This window comes from Tympanuchus pallidicinctus, unplaced genomic scaffold (genome assembly GCF_026119805.1).
Source record: "Tympanuchus pallidicinctus isolate F22 unplaced genomic scaffold, pur_lepc_1.0 scaffold7, whole genome shotgun sequence".
Lineage (NCBI taxonomy): Eukaryota > Metazoa > Chordata > Aves > Galliformes > Phasianidae > Tympanuchus > Tympanuchus pallidicinctus.
The window spans coordinates 21,000,811-21,017,279 of NW_026294791.1; the positions used below are offsets into that span (position 1 = coordinate 21,000,811).

General features: G+C 44.0%; 1 protein-coding gene across 3 annotated transcripts in view; it reads left to right on the forward strand.

Moving 5' to 3' along the window:
- The first annotated feature begins 508 nt into the window (after nt 1-508).
- The window catches only part of DENND1B (DENN domain containing 1B), a 144,808-nt gene continuing 128,847 nt past the window's right edge, over nt 509-16,469 (forward strand). Inside the window, exons 1-2 of one of the 3 annotated variants that reach the window (XM_052666935.1) lie at nt 509-815; nt 3,062-3,126. In XM_052666935.1, coding sequence (XP_052522895.1) covers nt 799-815; nt 3,062-3,126 — 82 coding nt within the window. In that variant the 5' untranslated portion in view covers nt 509-798. The remainder of the gene's footprint in view (nt 816-3,061; nt 3,127-16,469) is intronic. The other 2 variants (XM_052666933.1, XM_052666934.1) reach the window with 2 other exon arrangements.

The window sequence follows — 16,469 nt, forward strand, 5'->3', positions numbered from 1 at the left end:
TTATTTTTTTTTTTCTCCCTTTCCAAACTTACTGGGAGCGCCCGGGGGTATAAAGCTTTTCATGTGTGTTTACAGGGCAGTACGTTCTCTCCAATATTTCTTTCCACTGCATTACTTCTTCAGCAGTTTTGGAGAGCGTTTAGAACTCGGTAAAAAGCAAGGCCAAGCACATTACCGCGGGTTAAATTAAAATTTATGACCTTTAGCAAGACGAAATTAATTTTTCCTGTGAGTGGAGCGAATTCAAAGGGACAGGAAAGGAAGGGAAGGCAGCCGGGCAGGAGCGGAGCACGACCCCGGGCTCCCCTCGGGGCGCTGCCGTCCGCCGGCCCACGGGCTGCTGTTGCCCACGGGAGCAAAGGCCCCGGCAGCGAGGGAACACGGGGCAGCGTTCCGGAGCGCGGCGGCTCCGCGTGGAGCCCGTTCCGCACGCTCGCTCCGCACGCGGGGCCGGGCGGCACGGGGCTCGGGCGCGCGCCGAGGCGGCCGCACGTCCGGCCGACGGCGGCCTCGGTGGTTCCCCGGGCGGCCGCGGAGCTTCCTGGTTCCCAGAGGGTGCCGGAGCCGCGGCAACAGGAACTGAGAGACGGGGGGAGGAGGCGGTGCCGCCGCTCCGTGCAGTCGCGGCCCGAGCCGGGGGAGCGGAGCAGCCATGGGCCGCCGCCCGCCGCAGCAGCGCCGCCGCCCTCCGTGCTAAGGCGGCCCGGGCCGCAGGGAGAGGGCCGTCTCCTCCCCGCCGGGCGCGGGGCTTCTCCCTCGGGGGACGCCGGAGCGGCCGCCCGGGCCCGCGATGTGACCATGGACAGCAGGTTCAAGTGAGTGGGGGCGGCGGCGGGGGGCTCGGCGCAGCGGGTAGGCCTCGCGGGCCGCCGGGCGGGGGGGGAGGAGGCGCGGGGCAGCCCACCCGGCTGCGCGCGAGGGGCCGGGCGCGGCGCGGCCGCTGAGTGACAGCCGGGCGGGAGGCGGCGGGGCCGGGAGCTGGGGGCGAGGGCAGCAGGGTTGAGTGGCGGCGGCCCCGCTCCTGCCCCCGGCTCGCCCCGCCGCGGCCGCCGAAGGGAAGCGGCTCCGGGACGGGCGGGCGGCAGCCGGGGGCGGGTCGTGCCCTCGGGAGCCGCCCGCCGCGAGCGGCCGTGGAACGGTGGTGGTGCGGCGTGCCGCTGTACGGGCACAAAGGCCCCGCGCGCTGCCCGAGATCGATGCGCTCTGCGGCTTCGGCCTTTGTGCCGGCGCTGCGCTGCCGCAGGTGTGTGCGGCGGGCGAGAAACGGGCACGGGCCACCGTGCTGCCTCTCCGCTCCCTGCGCTGGAGCCGTCCCTTCACTAAGCGGGAGCTGAGAGATGTTACACGCGCATTCACGAACTGACAACAATCTGGATGCGGGGGGATGACGAATGAGTGGGCACAGAGTAGTAGCGGGGAAGGAAACGGCAGTCTGACAATTCTCAGATTACTCTAACACATTTTTGACACTTCTGAGCATAGTGGGATGTGAAGAGTAAACTTAGCAGTGGCTTTCTGGGGAGGCTGAGATGGTGTGGATGAGATGCTGCTGCATCCCTCGGTCTGCGCTTTGCGTGGTGGTGCTGCCCTGCCTCCTGCACCTGGCATGCTGTGGTGGGGCTGCCTGGAAACAAGGCAGGGGTAAATGACCTTAGCTTGGGAAACGTCACTTCTCCTAAAGGAAGGGTCTTGTGTCTGCTTTTCCAGACAGCCAGGCCTCATCAGTTCCACCGCAAACCTGCAGGGACAAAAGCTGGCTGTAGTACTGGAATACAGTGTTGAGATCCTGGGCTTGCGTTTCTGTAGCTCAGTGCAGGATCTGTCTGCATGATTTTCTCAACTAAATGCTTTAAAAAATGACACAAGTCTATAGGCAGGTTATGTTTCTCTAACCTCAGTTAGACTCTGACTGCGTATCCTAGTTGATGATGGTACTGAGGTCAGTAAAAGCGTGGCCTGAATCCATTAATTTGTGACAGCTGAGGTTTCCCCTCTAATCCTGAATTTCAGTCAGAACTCCCTTTAAAGAAACAACAGGGTATTAATTCACTGCACCCTTCAGTTTCAGTTCCAGAAACCTAGGCCCAAATTCTGTTTTTTTCACCTACCTCCAACCCTAGCTGACTTCAGTAGGGCATTACTCATGGAGGGAACTCAAGTGTGAGCTTTTAATGTGGTCAAATAGCTAATTGATATGGGTGCGGTTATACCACTTGTTTTTAATATAAATAGCAGTGCGCTGGGTAGAGAGAGAGCTCGATAGTACGGTCACGGCAGTTTGAGCTATTCCAATAACTGCTTGGTTTGGGATTAGGTTGGGCGTTCCTTGCAATTAGCGCTGCAGTTGTTACTGTCGGGTGTGTGCTGCTGCAAGGCGTTGGTGTGCGGGTGGGTGGCTGCTGCAGGGGTGGCTGGGGGATTAAGTGTGGTATGATGGAAACTCCAAAAAACCGTCTTGATGTATAAGGCAGTGGCATTATCATTAGACAAGCTAATCAGTATGTTTATCTTCCTTATGTTTGTTTTTTTTTCTTTTTTTAAGGCTGTACATGGCAGCATAGCTTGTTATTTCTAACCAATGCGGTTTCTAATTTTATTGACTTTTAATTTATTTTAATGTTTCCTGGAAAATTGAATAGAAAAAATGTAACGCTGTATGTGTGGTAACTGTTGAGTTACCTGAACTACTGACTGAGCACCTGGGGAAAGGACCCAGTCAGCCCTGGGAGCACAGGTGAAGGTAATTCACCTACGTGACTGGAGGGGGTGGAGCCTGGATGCACCCCTCTTAGAGTTCATTTAAGGGCTGACTGTCACTGGGGAAGGATCTCTGGTTGGAGGTCCTTCTCTTGTGGAGTTTTCCTTTGTGGCGCTCAATCTTTAAAGATGGGTGAGCAGTCCTTTCTTCTTTCCTTGTAACAGCTTCTTATTGTATTAGTCCCTTTGGCATTGAGCCTCTTGTATCACCTTTCCACCTTGTTGATCTTTCTGATTGCTATGCTGTGGAAAATGATTTATGTTGCCTGGAACAGCTATGTGAGTAATTGTTTGCTTTTTCTAGGGAGAATCCAGAACGTACCTTTGATTTGGTACTGAAGGTGAAATGCCAAGCATCTGAAAATGAAGGTAATAATGTACTGTGTTTGCCGATATCATAGAAATGAGATGGAAAAGGCTCATTTGTTTTTTTTCTCCAGTTATATTTAATGTTATGAAATGCTTTTGCTTTTGGATTGTGTTAGAAAATGACTGTGGTTGCCTTATTATTTTTTAAATCTACTAATATGTTAACTTAGTGCTGTCATCTTTTTATTGTTGTACGATCACTTTTGGTTGTCTGGTAGTAAAGCACTTTCATTCTGAGGGATTAACTTGCGAAACTTGGGCTCAAAGTGGAAATGGTACAGTTATTAAGGAAATGTGGATTTTATGACTTCATTTTATCAGAGAAATTGACCCCTGCCTGTCAGTGGACTGTTCATTTAGTCAGAGCTGTACTAGGAAGTAAGTTTTCTCTGGGATAACAGGAATAAACCTTTTCTGTAGCTTGCATTTGATAGATGCTTTGGCACAATACATGATGTAAGCAGCAGTGAGTTCTGACATGTGCTCATGTTAGCCACTGGTTTTGCATCTCTGCAGGTGTGCGGTGAGGAGCTCTTGTACTGTGGGATTTATCTGAGGGAAGCATTTTGCATCTCCTCTAAAGAGCTTGCTTGTGCTGAAATGGAAGTGACCTCTGTAACTTGCTTTGGGGGAATTCTGTTCATGTTATCGTCCAAGGTTGTTGGCCTTTTGGAAACACAGGGAGAGAAGTCTTGTTGGGGTCATGCTGTAGTCCTGTTAGCCTGTGACAGTTGTGTCTTAATCATGTTTGTAAGTACAATCAATTACACTTTCAAATTCCGTGTATTTATTATCCTGCTATGCTAATGGATGCTTTTTCCGGAGTTCACTACACTGAGTTAGAAGCCAACAGAAGCCCTTACATACTACACTTACATAACACCAAGCTACTCCTTTTTCCTTCTTCCTTCAAGCCAGCATTTCCATTAGTGGTGTAAAGGATACCTGCCTAATATGTCTATGAAGAATGTTTCTGTTGAAGCAAAACAGTTGGGGCTGTTTAGTTCTTTTCCTGGCAGTCCCAACAGGCTTTTCTGTACCTGCTGGATTGTATACTATCCATTATTGTTGTCTCAAGTTTCTCTGCTCTTTCCTCATAATACTGTTCTCATTCAGTTGTGGAATAACATTTCTGTCCTGCTGCAACCCTCAGTTATTTCCACATTTTTATGGTCAGTGACATCCTTCTGCTTATTGCCCGCCTCACTGATTTGCTGTTGGCACATCCATGGTTTGGGGGAGTTAAGTTGGCCTCCTTAGCTTGGATCATTCCTGTGTTGTGTTTTGTATCATGGTGTATGTCATCTTCCGCTTGCTTCCTTTTGTAATTTTTTATCTTGCTAAGTTCACAGGTTGCTTCTAGTCCCCATCTAGTACCCGTAGCAACACTGCTTCTTGCAGAGCGCCTTTAGCTGACATCCTTTCTTGGAGTCTCACTCAGGCTCAGTCTCTTCCTGAAGTTTTTTTTTTTTACTTGTCTTTTGCCCTTTCCTTCCTGAGAACCAATAACCCTCTGCCTCAACTGCTGTGTGGAACTGCCTTCTATTACTTGTGAGCTCTGGGTTGGATTGGTCCTCCTGTCTGCCCAGGCAAGCATGGTGTATTGGTTGTGGGCTGCCCTTCATGGAACAGCTTGGGCCTGCATGTGGCCATGAGCTGATCTGGCTTGGGGCTGCCTTTGTGGTTGTGAGTGGGTGCTTCATCTCTTACTCCACCTCTGATCACCATTCTCACAGCTCTGCTGGTTACTTGTGTTGGGGGGGTGGGGAGGGGTGGCGGCACAAGGAGGGATGCCAGCAACATCTGAGTCTGCGCTGTGTGACCAGAGAGAGGTTTGTAGGATTTCAGCAGCCTGGAGGTTGTATGGGTTCTTGTAAGAGTCCTCTGATGAGGACCTATGTGTGGTTTCTTTTTGCCAACCAGACCATGCTGGTGGAATGTTCTGGTTACCATTCTCGTGTACTTGGTGAGCCATGTGGAATTCTTAATTTATTTCACTTTATATCTAGTTCAGATAATGAACTTCCCAGTGAAGGCCTGACGTTACATTTACATGAGGTAGTGCAAGCACACTAATGTATGAAATCAATATATCCTAATGTTTTAACTGTTGAAGGGGATAGTGTAAGGGATACAAATGTTTTGTCTGCACTGCCCCTTCGGAAGCAAAGCACGAGGCTTGGTCATGCTAAACAGGGAGCTTTCAGCGCTGGTTTATTAGACGGCCTTACAAATTTGACAGTTACCCTGCATTGTAGGTCTTGCCTTTAAATAGATTTTCATGCTAGGATAATCTTTTGAATATATCATACTTGAAGACGTGATCCAGTCACCTGTTTCTTTGCTCGAGCCTTTATGTCTTATGAAAGAGATTTGTGTTTAAATAGGGGCTTTCTCCCTCGCATCCCATCTGCTCTTGTGCTTGATCCTGGAGCTATGTCAGGGCTGAGTTTGCGACATCACTGTCATCAGTGTTGCCGTGGAAATATTACAGCCATAAAATGATGATCTCTCCACATGAGCGAGCAGCAGGAGAAGCCGACTTAGTGGAGGGGAAGACCTTAACATGACCTATGTATCTTTGAGCCTTTTCTGTTCCAGCTTTGCTGTAATATGCATTCTCCTGAATTTTAATTTCCCTTTGCCAGCCTATAACTATTCTAACAAATAAAAATGGTGGTAGCTCTCCTGACTGTGAAGCTGTTAATAAGATGATGTTTTTATTAGCATGCAGTATGCCAGTGTTAATTGACACAGGGAAGAATTTTCTGGTTAAAATTAGTATGCTCTTTGGAAGAGTAATTTTAGGTAACTTCTTAATTAAAGCGGAGCTCTCAAAGAATGCTAATTTTTCCAGATCTGACAATGTCCCAGGGCTCTTCCTGCTCTAAAGGATCTTGCATACATGAAATGTAGCAGTGTTTATTTTTACTATGAAATGTGATCTTAAATCACTCCACTAATGATTTACTGCACTTTCTACTTGGTGTAGATGTTTAGACCTTGGATGTAGGTTAATATAAATGTATCTCTCCACATATGGCATGTAGCTATTGGCTAAAGGCTTAATGGTGCTACTGTGGCATTAGTTACAGTATTTCGGTGTCGGTTATCTGTTTTCTGCTGTGTAGGAGTTACTTAGTTGAGTATATATTTCTCAGTACCATGTTGTTGACTGAGCAGAAGATGCTTTGGGGCTGCTCTCTCTTGCTCTGCCTCTTTATGCTGTGGGAGAACACAATAATATTGCTAGACTTGAATGATTTTACTAGTTCTAAGCTTTTCTCATTTGTGGAGCTGTGGATAAGAGAGGGCTTCTTAAATATGCATTCCTGTGACTGAGGGCTACACTAAACTAGTAGTGTGGGTTTTGCTGTTGTTATAACCTTTGTTCTTTGCTTGTGTTACAGTAAAAAGGTAAGTTTATTAGGAGAGCTTAATGCTTTCTGCTCGCACGAAGCAGAACATGGTTCCCTTACCAGCTCAGGAGGTGGTGCTTACTCTATTTTCACTTTTGATATTACTCTGCTTCTAAGTATCTTCAAAGTTGCGTTTCAGCATAATGGTGAAGCATGTATTCCAAGGGGGGGAAATTAGACTTTGAGAAAGTCACATTGTAGCTCATGTCAAAGCTGCTAGTCCTCTGCAGCCTGGCCAGAATTGTAATCCTCAATTCAGGGCGTGTTGAAACATAGTAACTGAGCAGCCTGGCTTCTTTAGGGAATGCTTAAGGCAGCTCAGGGAGAAGTCAGGAGTGAGCTGAGCTCGGCTCCCCGTGCTTTGCTGTGTGGCAGGGAGGTGAGCTGCTCTAACAGCCCACTGCTTCAGCCACAGCTCTGGCCTGCAGTATCGGTAGTGCCGTACAGCAGAAGGTTGGATGTGGTCTCCCAGGCATCTGCAAGTTTTCATTAATGCTTTTCTTTGGGGGAACAACAAGCAAAATAACAGGTACAATATCTGCGTGTTCTAACATCAGCAGTTGGCCTTCTGTGTTAAACTGTGTCTGACAGAGCCTAAGGACCACTTGGAAGCAGATATAGAAACTAGAGTGCTTTAAGATTAGCATTGCTCTCTCTAGGCTGGGGAAAGAATTTACATGATCTTTGCTCTTTGGACTGAATGGTACTTCCTAAAAATCAGAAGTAATGCACTCTCATAGTTCTCTGGAGTGCATAGGCACGTGTGAGGCTGTTGGTCCATGATAGTACAGCAGCTGCACATAAAGCAGGATCATTCTGTAGCTGCCCTGTCTCTTTGAAGTGTTTTACTGCACCTGAGCTTAGGCATTGGCTAACCAAAGCAGCCTGCAGCTTTTTTTCTTTTATCATTACATTTTTAGTACGTGCCCTTCCGTAGTGGGAAGTAAATAACTTCTGGGAAATGGATGTTTCAGAGTTCTTTATATGGAATGTGCCCAGAGTAATAATTCCAGTGTTATATTTTGAATATTGCATCTTTATGCATATATAAGCATATGAATGTATATGCATGTGTACAACTGAAATTTTATTTTGGTTAAATATATATAAAGAGAAGTTTAGAGTTTAGAGTTGATAATACTACTAATTTTATACTCTCTACTGATTTAGTTGAAGCTGGCTTGCAGAAGCCCAACACAGACAATGCAAGTGGCACCTAGAAGTAGAAAGATGGCTCTAAGCAACAGTTGCTCTGAACAGAAAATTTTCTGCATTTTTGTCCATGGCTTCCCAAGAAGGAGTGACTCAAACTGGTTTTGGTTTATGTGGTTAAGAGCACAGTTTGCTGCACCATTTTCTTCAATTATAGCACGTACGCAAAGCAACAGAATTCTAGGCTTGAAAAGGCTCTGCTGAGAATGTGCTGTTAAGATTCAGGGAATTAAGGCACTGACGGTCTCAGTCTGAGTCCAGACTCTTTAGACCTGACTGAAGATGTTCAAATATTACTTGAAAACCATTTAGAAATAGTGGTTTGTTTTCTGTTAAACCTCGTTTGAACAAGGTTTGAAATTTGATTGCTTTACTTCTACTTCCTCTTTCAATGTTGTGGTGCCTCCTATACCTCTAGGGCTAGATGCACGATTTCTGGAGAAGGTGCCTTGATAGTTAGTGGTGAATTGCATGAATAACTCCTTGCCTGTACCAGAATGACAGTAAGTGTTAGTGATGCAAGATCTTTATGTTCTTTTTTCTTTAGTTGTTGTTCTTACGGCTTAATTTTCAAGGAAATGGGACATGGGTCCCATTTTCAAGGACACGGAAATGGGTTTAATTCTATACTGCTAGAGTTAAGAACTATCTGAATGAAATCCAGTAACTACAACAGAGATGCAGATGTCTTTGTATGGGGTTTTCAGTGGTTATCTATAAGGCACTAATATGACAGGTAGTTCCAGGAAGGTCCCAACTTTGGAGAATAAGTTTAATGTGGTTGGCAATGCTGTTTGTAGGTAACCTGTCTTACTTGGGTAGGGTTTTCATTAAGTGCCTTCCACAACTGATTGCAGGACTGTGGTAGAGCAAGCACTGTTTTAATTTTTGTTTTCAGTAGCTGTTTTCTTCACTCTAGAGAGGTGTTTACTAACCACAAACACTGTAAGCCTGTGGGTGTAATGTTCTGATCAGATAACTCTTTTCCTTTGCAGTATTTCTTTTATTATTTTTTTTTTTTCAGAGTATCACTTGAACCTGATTAGAAAGATAATTTTGTCACTTTAATGCATCACGAAGTCTGCAGGTTTGTTTTTTTTTTTTTAAAGCAGCCAGAACTTTTAATATAATCTTTCTGCATTGCCAACCCTCTTCACTGCTTTGGTCTACCCAAAGTTAGGCTCTCTAATATTGTTCAAGTATGTTTTGCTTTTCAAGAGATTATGGAGAGCAAATGCGCATTGCTATGAATTGTATAAACTTTCTTATAAGGCTCATATTTATTTGTAGTCTTGGACTTTCAAATATTTCATACCACATTAGAGTTCATTTGATGTTGATAGACGTTAAAGATGCTTAATTTGTACAGCGCCATTTTCCAACATGGGCTACCTGATGATAGTTCCAAATGCAGCTTTTGGATGTGAAAACTGAAGGCTTTCTTTCTGTACTCCGTAGCCATTTCATTAAATGTAACCACCCCAGTGACCCTGGTAACCTCATGTTGGATTTTCATGTTAGAGCCACTTCCACATAATGCTTTCTTATTTTGGCTGTTGAAATTTTCCAGTGGTGGTGCCCAAGAGGCTTGGAAGAGGGCACTTCATCTAGTCTGCTTTCTCCACAGGATTGTTGACTGGCCAGAGTGTTGCTCAGTCCATTGTTCAGCATGATACAGTTGTTTAGAGAGCAAATGCAGGTGTAATTATGGAGTTGGGGCTTTTTTTTTTTTTGTCAGTGCTAACAAAACCAGAGTATGTGAGCCTGAGTGTGGCTCAAGCTCCCTCATGTTCGTGCATGGAATGTCTGTGAAAGTTTAACAACTGGCAATCTTCTGTATAATTTAAAGCCCTCAGCTTGTGTCTAAATAAGTTTGTTAGACTCAAATTTCTTCCTTTTACTCTGAAGGTTCTTCAGAGTATGAACAGTGTTTTTGTGTATGCTTGGACTGTCACTAGTGAAGAGTGGGTGTTGTAGAATTGTGAGCAAAAGCAATTAAATCAACTTTGGTATTGCATGTATGATAAAGATAGGTGTTTTCATGTCTTTTCTCCTTTTCTTTCATTCCTCAGATGCTGAGAAAAGGAGGGCTAGTTACTCTAACCTTGTGCTTCTCACAGTAGCAAAAACGTGGAGGAAGCTCAATGCTGTTCTGTTTCATTTCCTATAGAATTTTTTTGCCAACTTAAAGAGATTCTTGAATGTATGCATAATGTGGAGGTGGGTGGAGATATGGACATGTGGGTGGAGGAATGGTGAGCGCGGCAGCAGGCCAAGGATGTGCTCCTCTTGCCTGTATGCCTTGCTGAGGAGAAGAGCCCTCGGAGCGGGTGGGTGGGCTGGGGCTGCAGGCAGTGTGGGGGGAGTTGGCAGCCTCCAGCTGTGGTGGCACAGATACTTATGTGCTGTAAGAATTTTGTATACAATGCAGTAGATTTGACATATAGTATTGAAAGTAAACATGAGCCCCAAATGGCAAATCATATTACGTGATGTAAGTCCATCAGTATAAAAGCTGAAACTCCTCTGCATTTCTCAATTTTGATTTTTTGTTTCATTTTGGTACTTCACTGCTTCAGACGGCTGCCTGGGGGGCAGTTTGCAGGCTTTTCAAATTGCCTGCATTCACAAGTGTTAAGAGTTCACAAATTTTTCTGGGCTCATGTCAGCGTGCCTCTGCCCTCCCACGCGCTGTGCAGTCCTGCTTGCACCAGTTTGTCATTTTTCTTGAGAAGATATGCTCTACTGATAGCTGTCCTTGTATGGAGTTAAATGGCTTGTCTTCTGTCTATGGGGGATTTGAAATCTCTAAAAACCTTTGTGAATTGGTTAAGCTTTCAAGGTTTGTAATGCTTTTTGCGAAGCCATACGCTACCTCTCTCTAGCAGTGACTTGACAAAGCTGAGGTGTGGGCTTTGTGTTTTGATTCACAGCTACGTTCTTTTTAGTTCTTTTTTCTTTCCCACTTGTAACTCTAGTAGCGGATGCGGTGTGTACATGCTCATCTTATAGCTTGGGAAAGATCATTCTGTTTGTAAATTCAGCAAAACGTGATCAGGACAATGAAGACAACTGCTCCATGGACTGCTAATAGAAAGCTTGAGAACAAGCAGCCCCCAAACAAAGGAAACTCTCTGAAGCCAAAGTAAGTTGTCCCAGGGAAGTGCTAGTTTTATTCTTTAAAATAACTCTGAGTAGTAAGGTAATCTGTGCATAGCACTTTTTTTTTTTTTTTTTTTTTTGCAATCAGTGTGTAAATAAACTCTTTTTTTTATATTAGTCGGCCTTGTAGTAACTCCAGGATCCAGGTAAAAGCATGGTATTTACTGGCACATACTAGAAATGGGAGCGTCTAAGTGTCAGGAAATAATAAAATGCTCTAAGCAGTAACTTCTATCTGCTTTTGATGTTTTCTGTGTGTTCTGGAGCTGTGGTTCTACATTTGGAACTAAACAAATTGTGCAGGCGAAGGCTTCTTATATCTCACGGTTCTAGTTTAGGAGAAGAGATTTAAAAACTTGATGGTGAACTTCATATGAAAGGAAGAGAAAAAGCAGAAGCGGTAAGGAGGGGAAAAGGTCTGAACAAGATTTGAGGTGTGGTGTTGGATTTCCTGAGCTAGGGAAGCCAAAGCAGCGCCTCAGTCAAGCTGTCTTCATCGGCAGACCTTGCAATCCTCGTATGAATGGTACTGTCCAAGTATGAAACTCTTAATTAGAAAAGGGACTTAAAGAACACCCTTGAATGACATTTGTTGCAGTTTGAACGCAGGTCTAATTTATTTTCAAGTTTGGGTGGGTATTCAGATGCAGATTATAATCTGGCTGAAAGTGCAAAATTGTTTCTGAAAAGATCACATGGGTTTCTAAGTTTACTTCAGATACGTCTCACTAACTTGCAAGGTTAATTTCAAGTTTTAACCATTATGAAGGAATAATCATCATAGCTAAGTATTTTGCTGTAGATATAACCTCTCACTGTTGTGTTTTTCCTTAAGCTCAGAAGGGGAAAGAGCAACAGGGATTAATTTTGCTTATATTCTAATAGGGAGTGAGAAATTCTTATTTATCTGACCTGAGATGCTGGTCATATAGAGGACTTATTGTGCCAATGGAATCTGTGTGCAACATGCACCCAGCAGCTGGTACAGCATGAGCAGGAAGCTGCTCACATGTGTTAAGGAAGCAGGAGCTGCTGGGCTTTCCAGGCTATCCAGTGGCTGTTATTTCATCTCCCAGCATTCATTTGAAATGGTTTAGTTTATTTATTAAAAATAAGCATATTACCAGATCTACAAACAAAATAAAATGCTTGAGTTGCTGTTGCTGTCTCCTGCCAGCTTCCCATAGCATGTTTCTGTGATGGCTTTTGGACCTGTGCTTACTTCAGAGTGCTGGAACTGTCTTTGTTCTTTGCTAAACTTCTGTCTATTATTTGAGGAGACGGATTCAACAGCGTAGCTGGAGCCTTCCAGTTCTCTGTTCATGCAGTAAAGCTCATCTCCTTGGGGGGAAACAGAACGGAAAGTTGGACCCCTGTCATTTGGGCTGATTATAAGGCATGGTGCATTTGGACATAAATTGTACGTGCAACATGAAAATACAAGATCCTGTGTAACGATACCAGATTGTTATCATGTGGTAACTTATAGATCTGAAAACAATTTATGATATCATATAATATGGGACATTCTGGAAAAAGACTTTGTCCAGGGAAGAGTTCATCTTCTGGATAGCTTCTTCCTGCTGTGGACGCTGCCTGACAAAAAGGGTCTTCCTTTCCTCAGAGTTGGTGAGTTGTTTGCTACTTCAGCTGTCCTGTCGCATCCCAGATAGCTGTGATGAGAAAGTGCTTGTATGCCAGGGCACATAAAATTAAATTGGTAAGTTGCTGAATATTCAGTTGCTGATGAGTAAATCCATTTTAGTCTGGTGGTGGGCCTGCCTCGTGTATTGGAGGTACATGCTCACATCTGTTTCTGTGTGGGGTCAGAGCCCTGCAATGCATTGCAAGAGCTGCCTTAATGATGCTGATGTATCAGCTGGGGAGACAAGTCAGCTCAAGTAAAACGTGTAGCTAGTAAGGAAGCTACTGGAAAAGAATTGCACATCATGATACAATATGCTGCATCTTATAGGAAGTTATTTATAATGTATTTGCTTGCATTTGGGTTATTATGATAGAAATCAGTGCTATGGAAACACAATGCGAATTAAAAAAAAAAAAAAACACAGAAAAGGAGCTTGGGTTAACTGCCTCTAAATGCCTGGTTGAAAAACATACATTGCTGTCTGAAAGCATTTTCTATTGTCAAATAAAAAAAAAAAAAAGAATTCAGCATGCCTTGAGTTCTCTGGCAAGCAGTGATGGTGACTATCTTCCTCTGCAATAAACAATTCTATGTGACATTGCTAGGTGCTGGCAGATTCAGCAAAAAAAAAAAAGCTTTGTCTTATGATATTTGTCAGACCTTGCAGTCCTTGGAGAAAATTTGCATTATTTATTCAACGATGAGCAAAACAGAAATGCTTTCAGCTCCTGTTATTGGGAAGAACGAAGAGCTCAACCAGATAAAACAATAGTAAAGGTAAGCTACTGGGAGTTTCATAGCCCCTGGAACCAGCTCAGGAGGTGAGCTGTTGCCAGCTATGGGACACTGCTCTCTGCAGCTCCCCTCTGGTGACAGCTATGCTCAGACAGAGCTGCCTGCAGGCTGCTGTGCCCAGCTTGGACTGGCACTGCTTTCCTGTGTGCTGCAAAATGCTCTGTGTGCTATCCTGCAACCTGATGGAGATGTTTTGTGATGAGTGCTTTCTTCAGCAGTGTTACCCAGCAGCCCTGTTGGCTTTTCAGTTTAATAGAGGATGCACTTCATGTACTGTCTCATGTTTAAGACCTCCTGTCGTTCAGCTGCAGGGAGTCAGTGTTCAGGATCACAGTTAGCCTGTGTCTGCAGTCACTTCAGAAAAGTGTGGCCTGGAGAGATCTTGTGGCTGTGTGGTGATCTGGTTGTGGGGTCTGTGCTGAGTAAATGTGTCTGTGTACAGGAGCTGCACGGTCTTAGTATGGGTGTTCTGGTTTGCTGTGGGAACTTAATGGGGCAGTGTAGGAGTCAGATTGTAGTGGCTCATGTTGTGCCTTAAAAGCCAGCAGAAGTGCATCCTGTACATTCTTCTTGTATCTTAATATAACAGGGCAACGAGGTGCTGATGGGTATTACTTCTGCTCCTGGGCCCATCAGCCCTAGGGGTTACCCAGCTGAGCACAAGCAGCGTGCTTTAGTTGTCAGCACACTTTGAAGCGTTTGTTCAGCAAGTGAGACACAAAGTCCTGCTAGGACAAAATGTGCCAGAAGAGCACAGACAATGGCTGCAAATGGAGTGATGTTTTGAAATGCTCTGCATGCAGTAAGACCAGTATGTCTTGGGTATTTTCTTTCTTGTTTTCTTTTTTTTAATTATGTTTATATATATATATATATATATATATATATATATATATATATATTTATATTTAGAACTATGTTTGGTAAATGTTGCTTTGGAGATGTGGAGGAGTGTATGTTCCTTAGCACAGCAGTTACTGCAGGCGCTCTGTGTCAGCAGGTCAGAACACAACATGAGTCATGGAGCAGATACAGACAGCCTGGCCTGAGATAGATGAGGAAGCAGCTAAGTGTTAGGGGAAGTGAGGAAGTACCTTTCTTGATGGATGTTTCAAAACCCCAATATATATCTTTTTTGAAGTCCCAGCAGTATGTATTTGATTAATCTATTTCACGGGGATATTAAAGTCATGTCATGTATGAAAATCAAATAGAAATTATAGCATTTGCGATGTGTTATCCTCAACTAATAATCCTGTGGCAGAATGCTAGTGATCCATTACAACAACATAATACATCATAGAAGGTGAAGAAAGCACATTTGAAACATAAATCAATAGTTCTAAAGTTTAATTACCCCATAATGCTCACTTTTATTCACCAAGATTTCTGGAGGTTTTTTTTAACTCTACAGTGTATCAACTAGACATAGTGGGATAATTTTCAATTTCATTAGGCTCTCCTAAAGGTAATGTTTACTATGTAACACTGATGGGAAAGTGGTTTGTTCAACAATAGAATCTGAAATTCTCAGGTGTCATAATTATTATATTCAAATGCAATGCATGGCAGTGAAACAATAATGTGCTTGCATGTACAACCCTGTTAAAAGTTACAGGTGTTGATTTTACATGCAGGTGTTTGGGTAACATCTACTTTTTGTATCATAAACTGCAGTCCTTGCTGTGGGCAATAGCGAATGATTCCTGTGCCCAGGAAGCTGATGATGTATCCCCAAGGCACAGTGGTACAGAATACCGTGTAACCCAGGGCATTGACCACCGTTGCTTTTGGAGGGTATTAAATAAATGGAGAAGTATTTTATAAGAGATGGATGAAATACCTTGTGAACTTGTAGGGTTAGGTACCTGAGTAAATATTAATAGGATACAAAATCTTCCAACTTTGGAGTATTTTTACAGAGCTGTCTCTGATTTTTTTATTTTTTTTTTCTTTTGAGTGTCCTGTTATTGTCCTTCCTTCCTCCTTGCATGTGGGAAGATTGATGTCTTCGTTTGGCTTAGCAACACCCGTGGGGAAAGGAAGAAAACACTCATTGTGAAGGCCAGGCATAATCTTATATGTCTGTTGAACACTAATGATGTTGATCTTCAGCCAAAGTGGGGGTGAAAAAAAAAAAATTGCAGAGAAGTAAAATGTATGTGTTACGGAGTGGTGGTGGTGCAAGCATCAGTGACCCCAGAAGAGGAAAAAAGAGGTAGGAAAGTTTATTTACAGTAAGGGTTGTGAGGCACTGAAGCACGTGGTGGATGTCCTGTCATTGGAGATACCCAAGGTCAGGTTGGATGGGCTCTGAGCACTTGATGGAGCTGTAGGTGTCCCTGTGCAGTGCAGAAGGGTTGGACTACATGTCTTTTAAGGATCCCTTCCAACTCAAATGATACTGTGAAAGAAAGCCACTATCCCATAGCTGAGAGTCAAAACTCAATAAGCTTCCCTGGTAACATGCGTCCAGGGGGAAATTTCAGATGAAAAGGGGGAAAAGCAGTGCTACATCTTTGAATAGCATTTTCCAGGAAATAGGTGCTTTGAGTTTGCACTGAGTGGCTAATAGCAATGTGTTTCTTGATAGTAGCTCTCTGGGACTGGCAGCACGTTCCTGTGCTCTGCTCTCTGAGCTAGCAGAAAGCAGCTGCTGGTGTTGTTGCTGCCCACATGCTGTGCTGGGGCAATGGAGTTACACTGCAGGCAACAGTTCCTGAAAGTGGTCTGGAGTAGTGGCTTGGGCTGGTTCTCCTTGCTTGGAAACTGAAATGCAAGTGTGTGACAGGAAAACTCGAGGTGTTCAGGGCTTACTGAAGAACTGTATTCAGTAACCTTTTTCTTCTTACAGTTAGCTAGGGGGCCTTGCAATGCTTGGAATGACTTGTGTTGTACCAGAGCTTAAAGTATTATGTCTTTGTAAATTTAGAATTCTAACTTCTGCTTTTATAAGCAGTTTTAGAGAGTATAACTGACTAGTTGAGATTAAAATGATTAAAGAGCCCCAAAAGAGATGGTAGTTAAGTAATACTTTGAGCATCTGTCAATCTTGACAAGGATTTTAGAGGTAAGACAATTAAATTCACCTAAACACCTGTGATGTT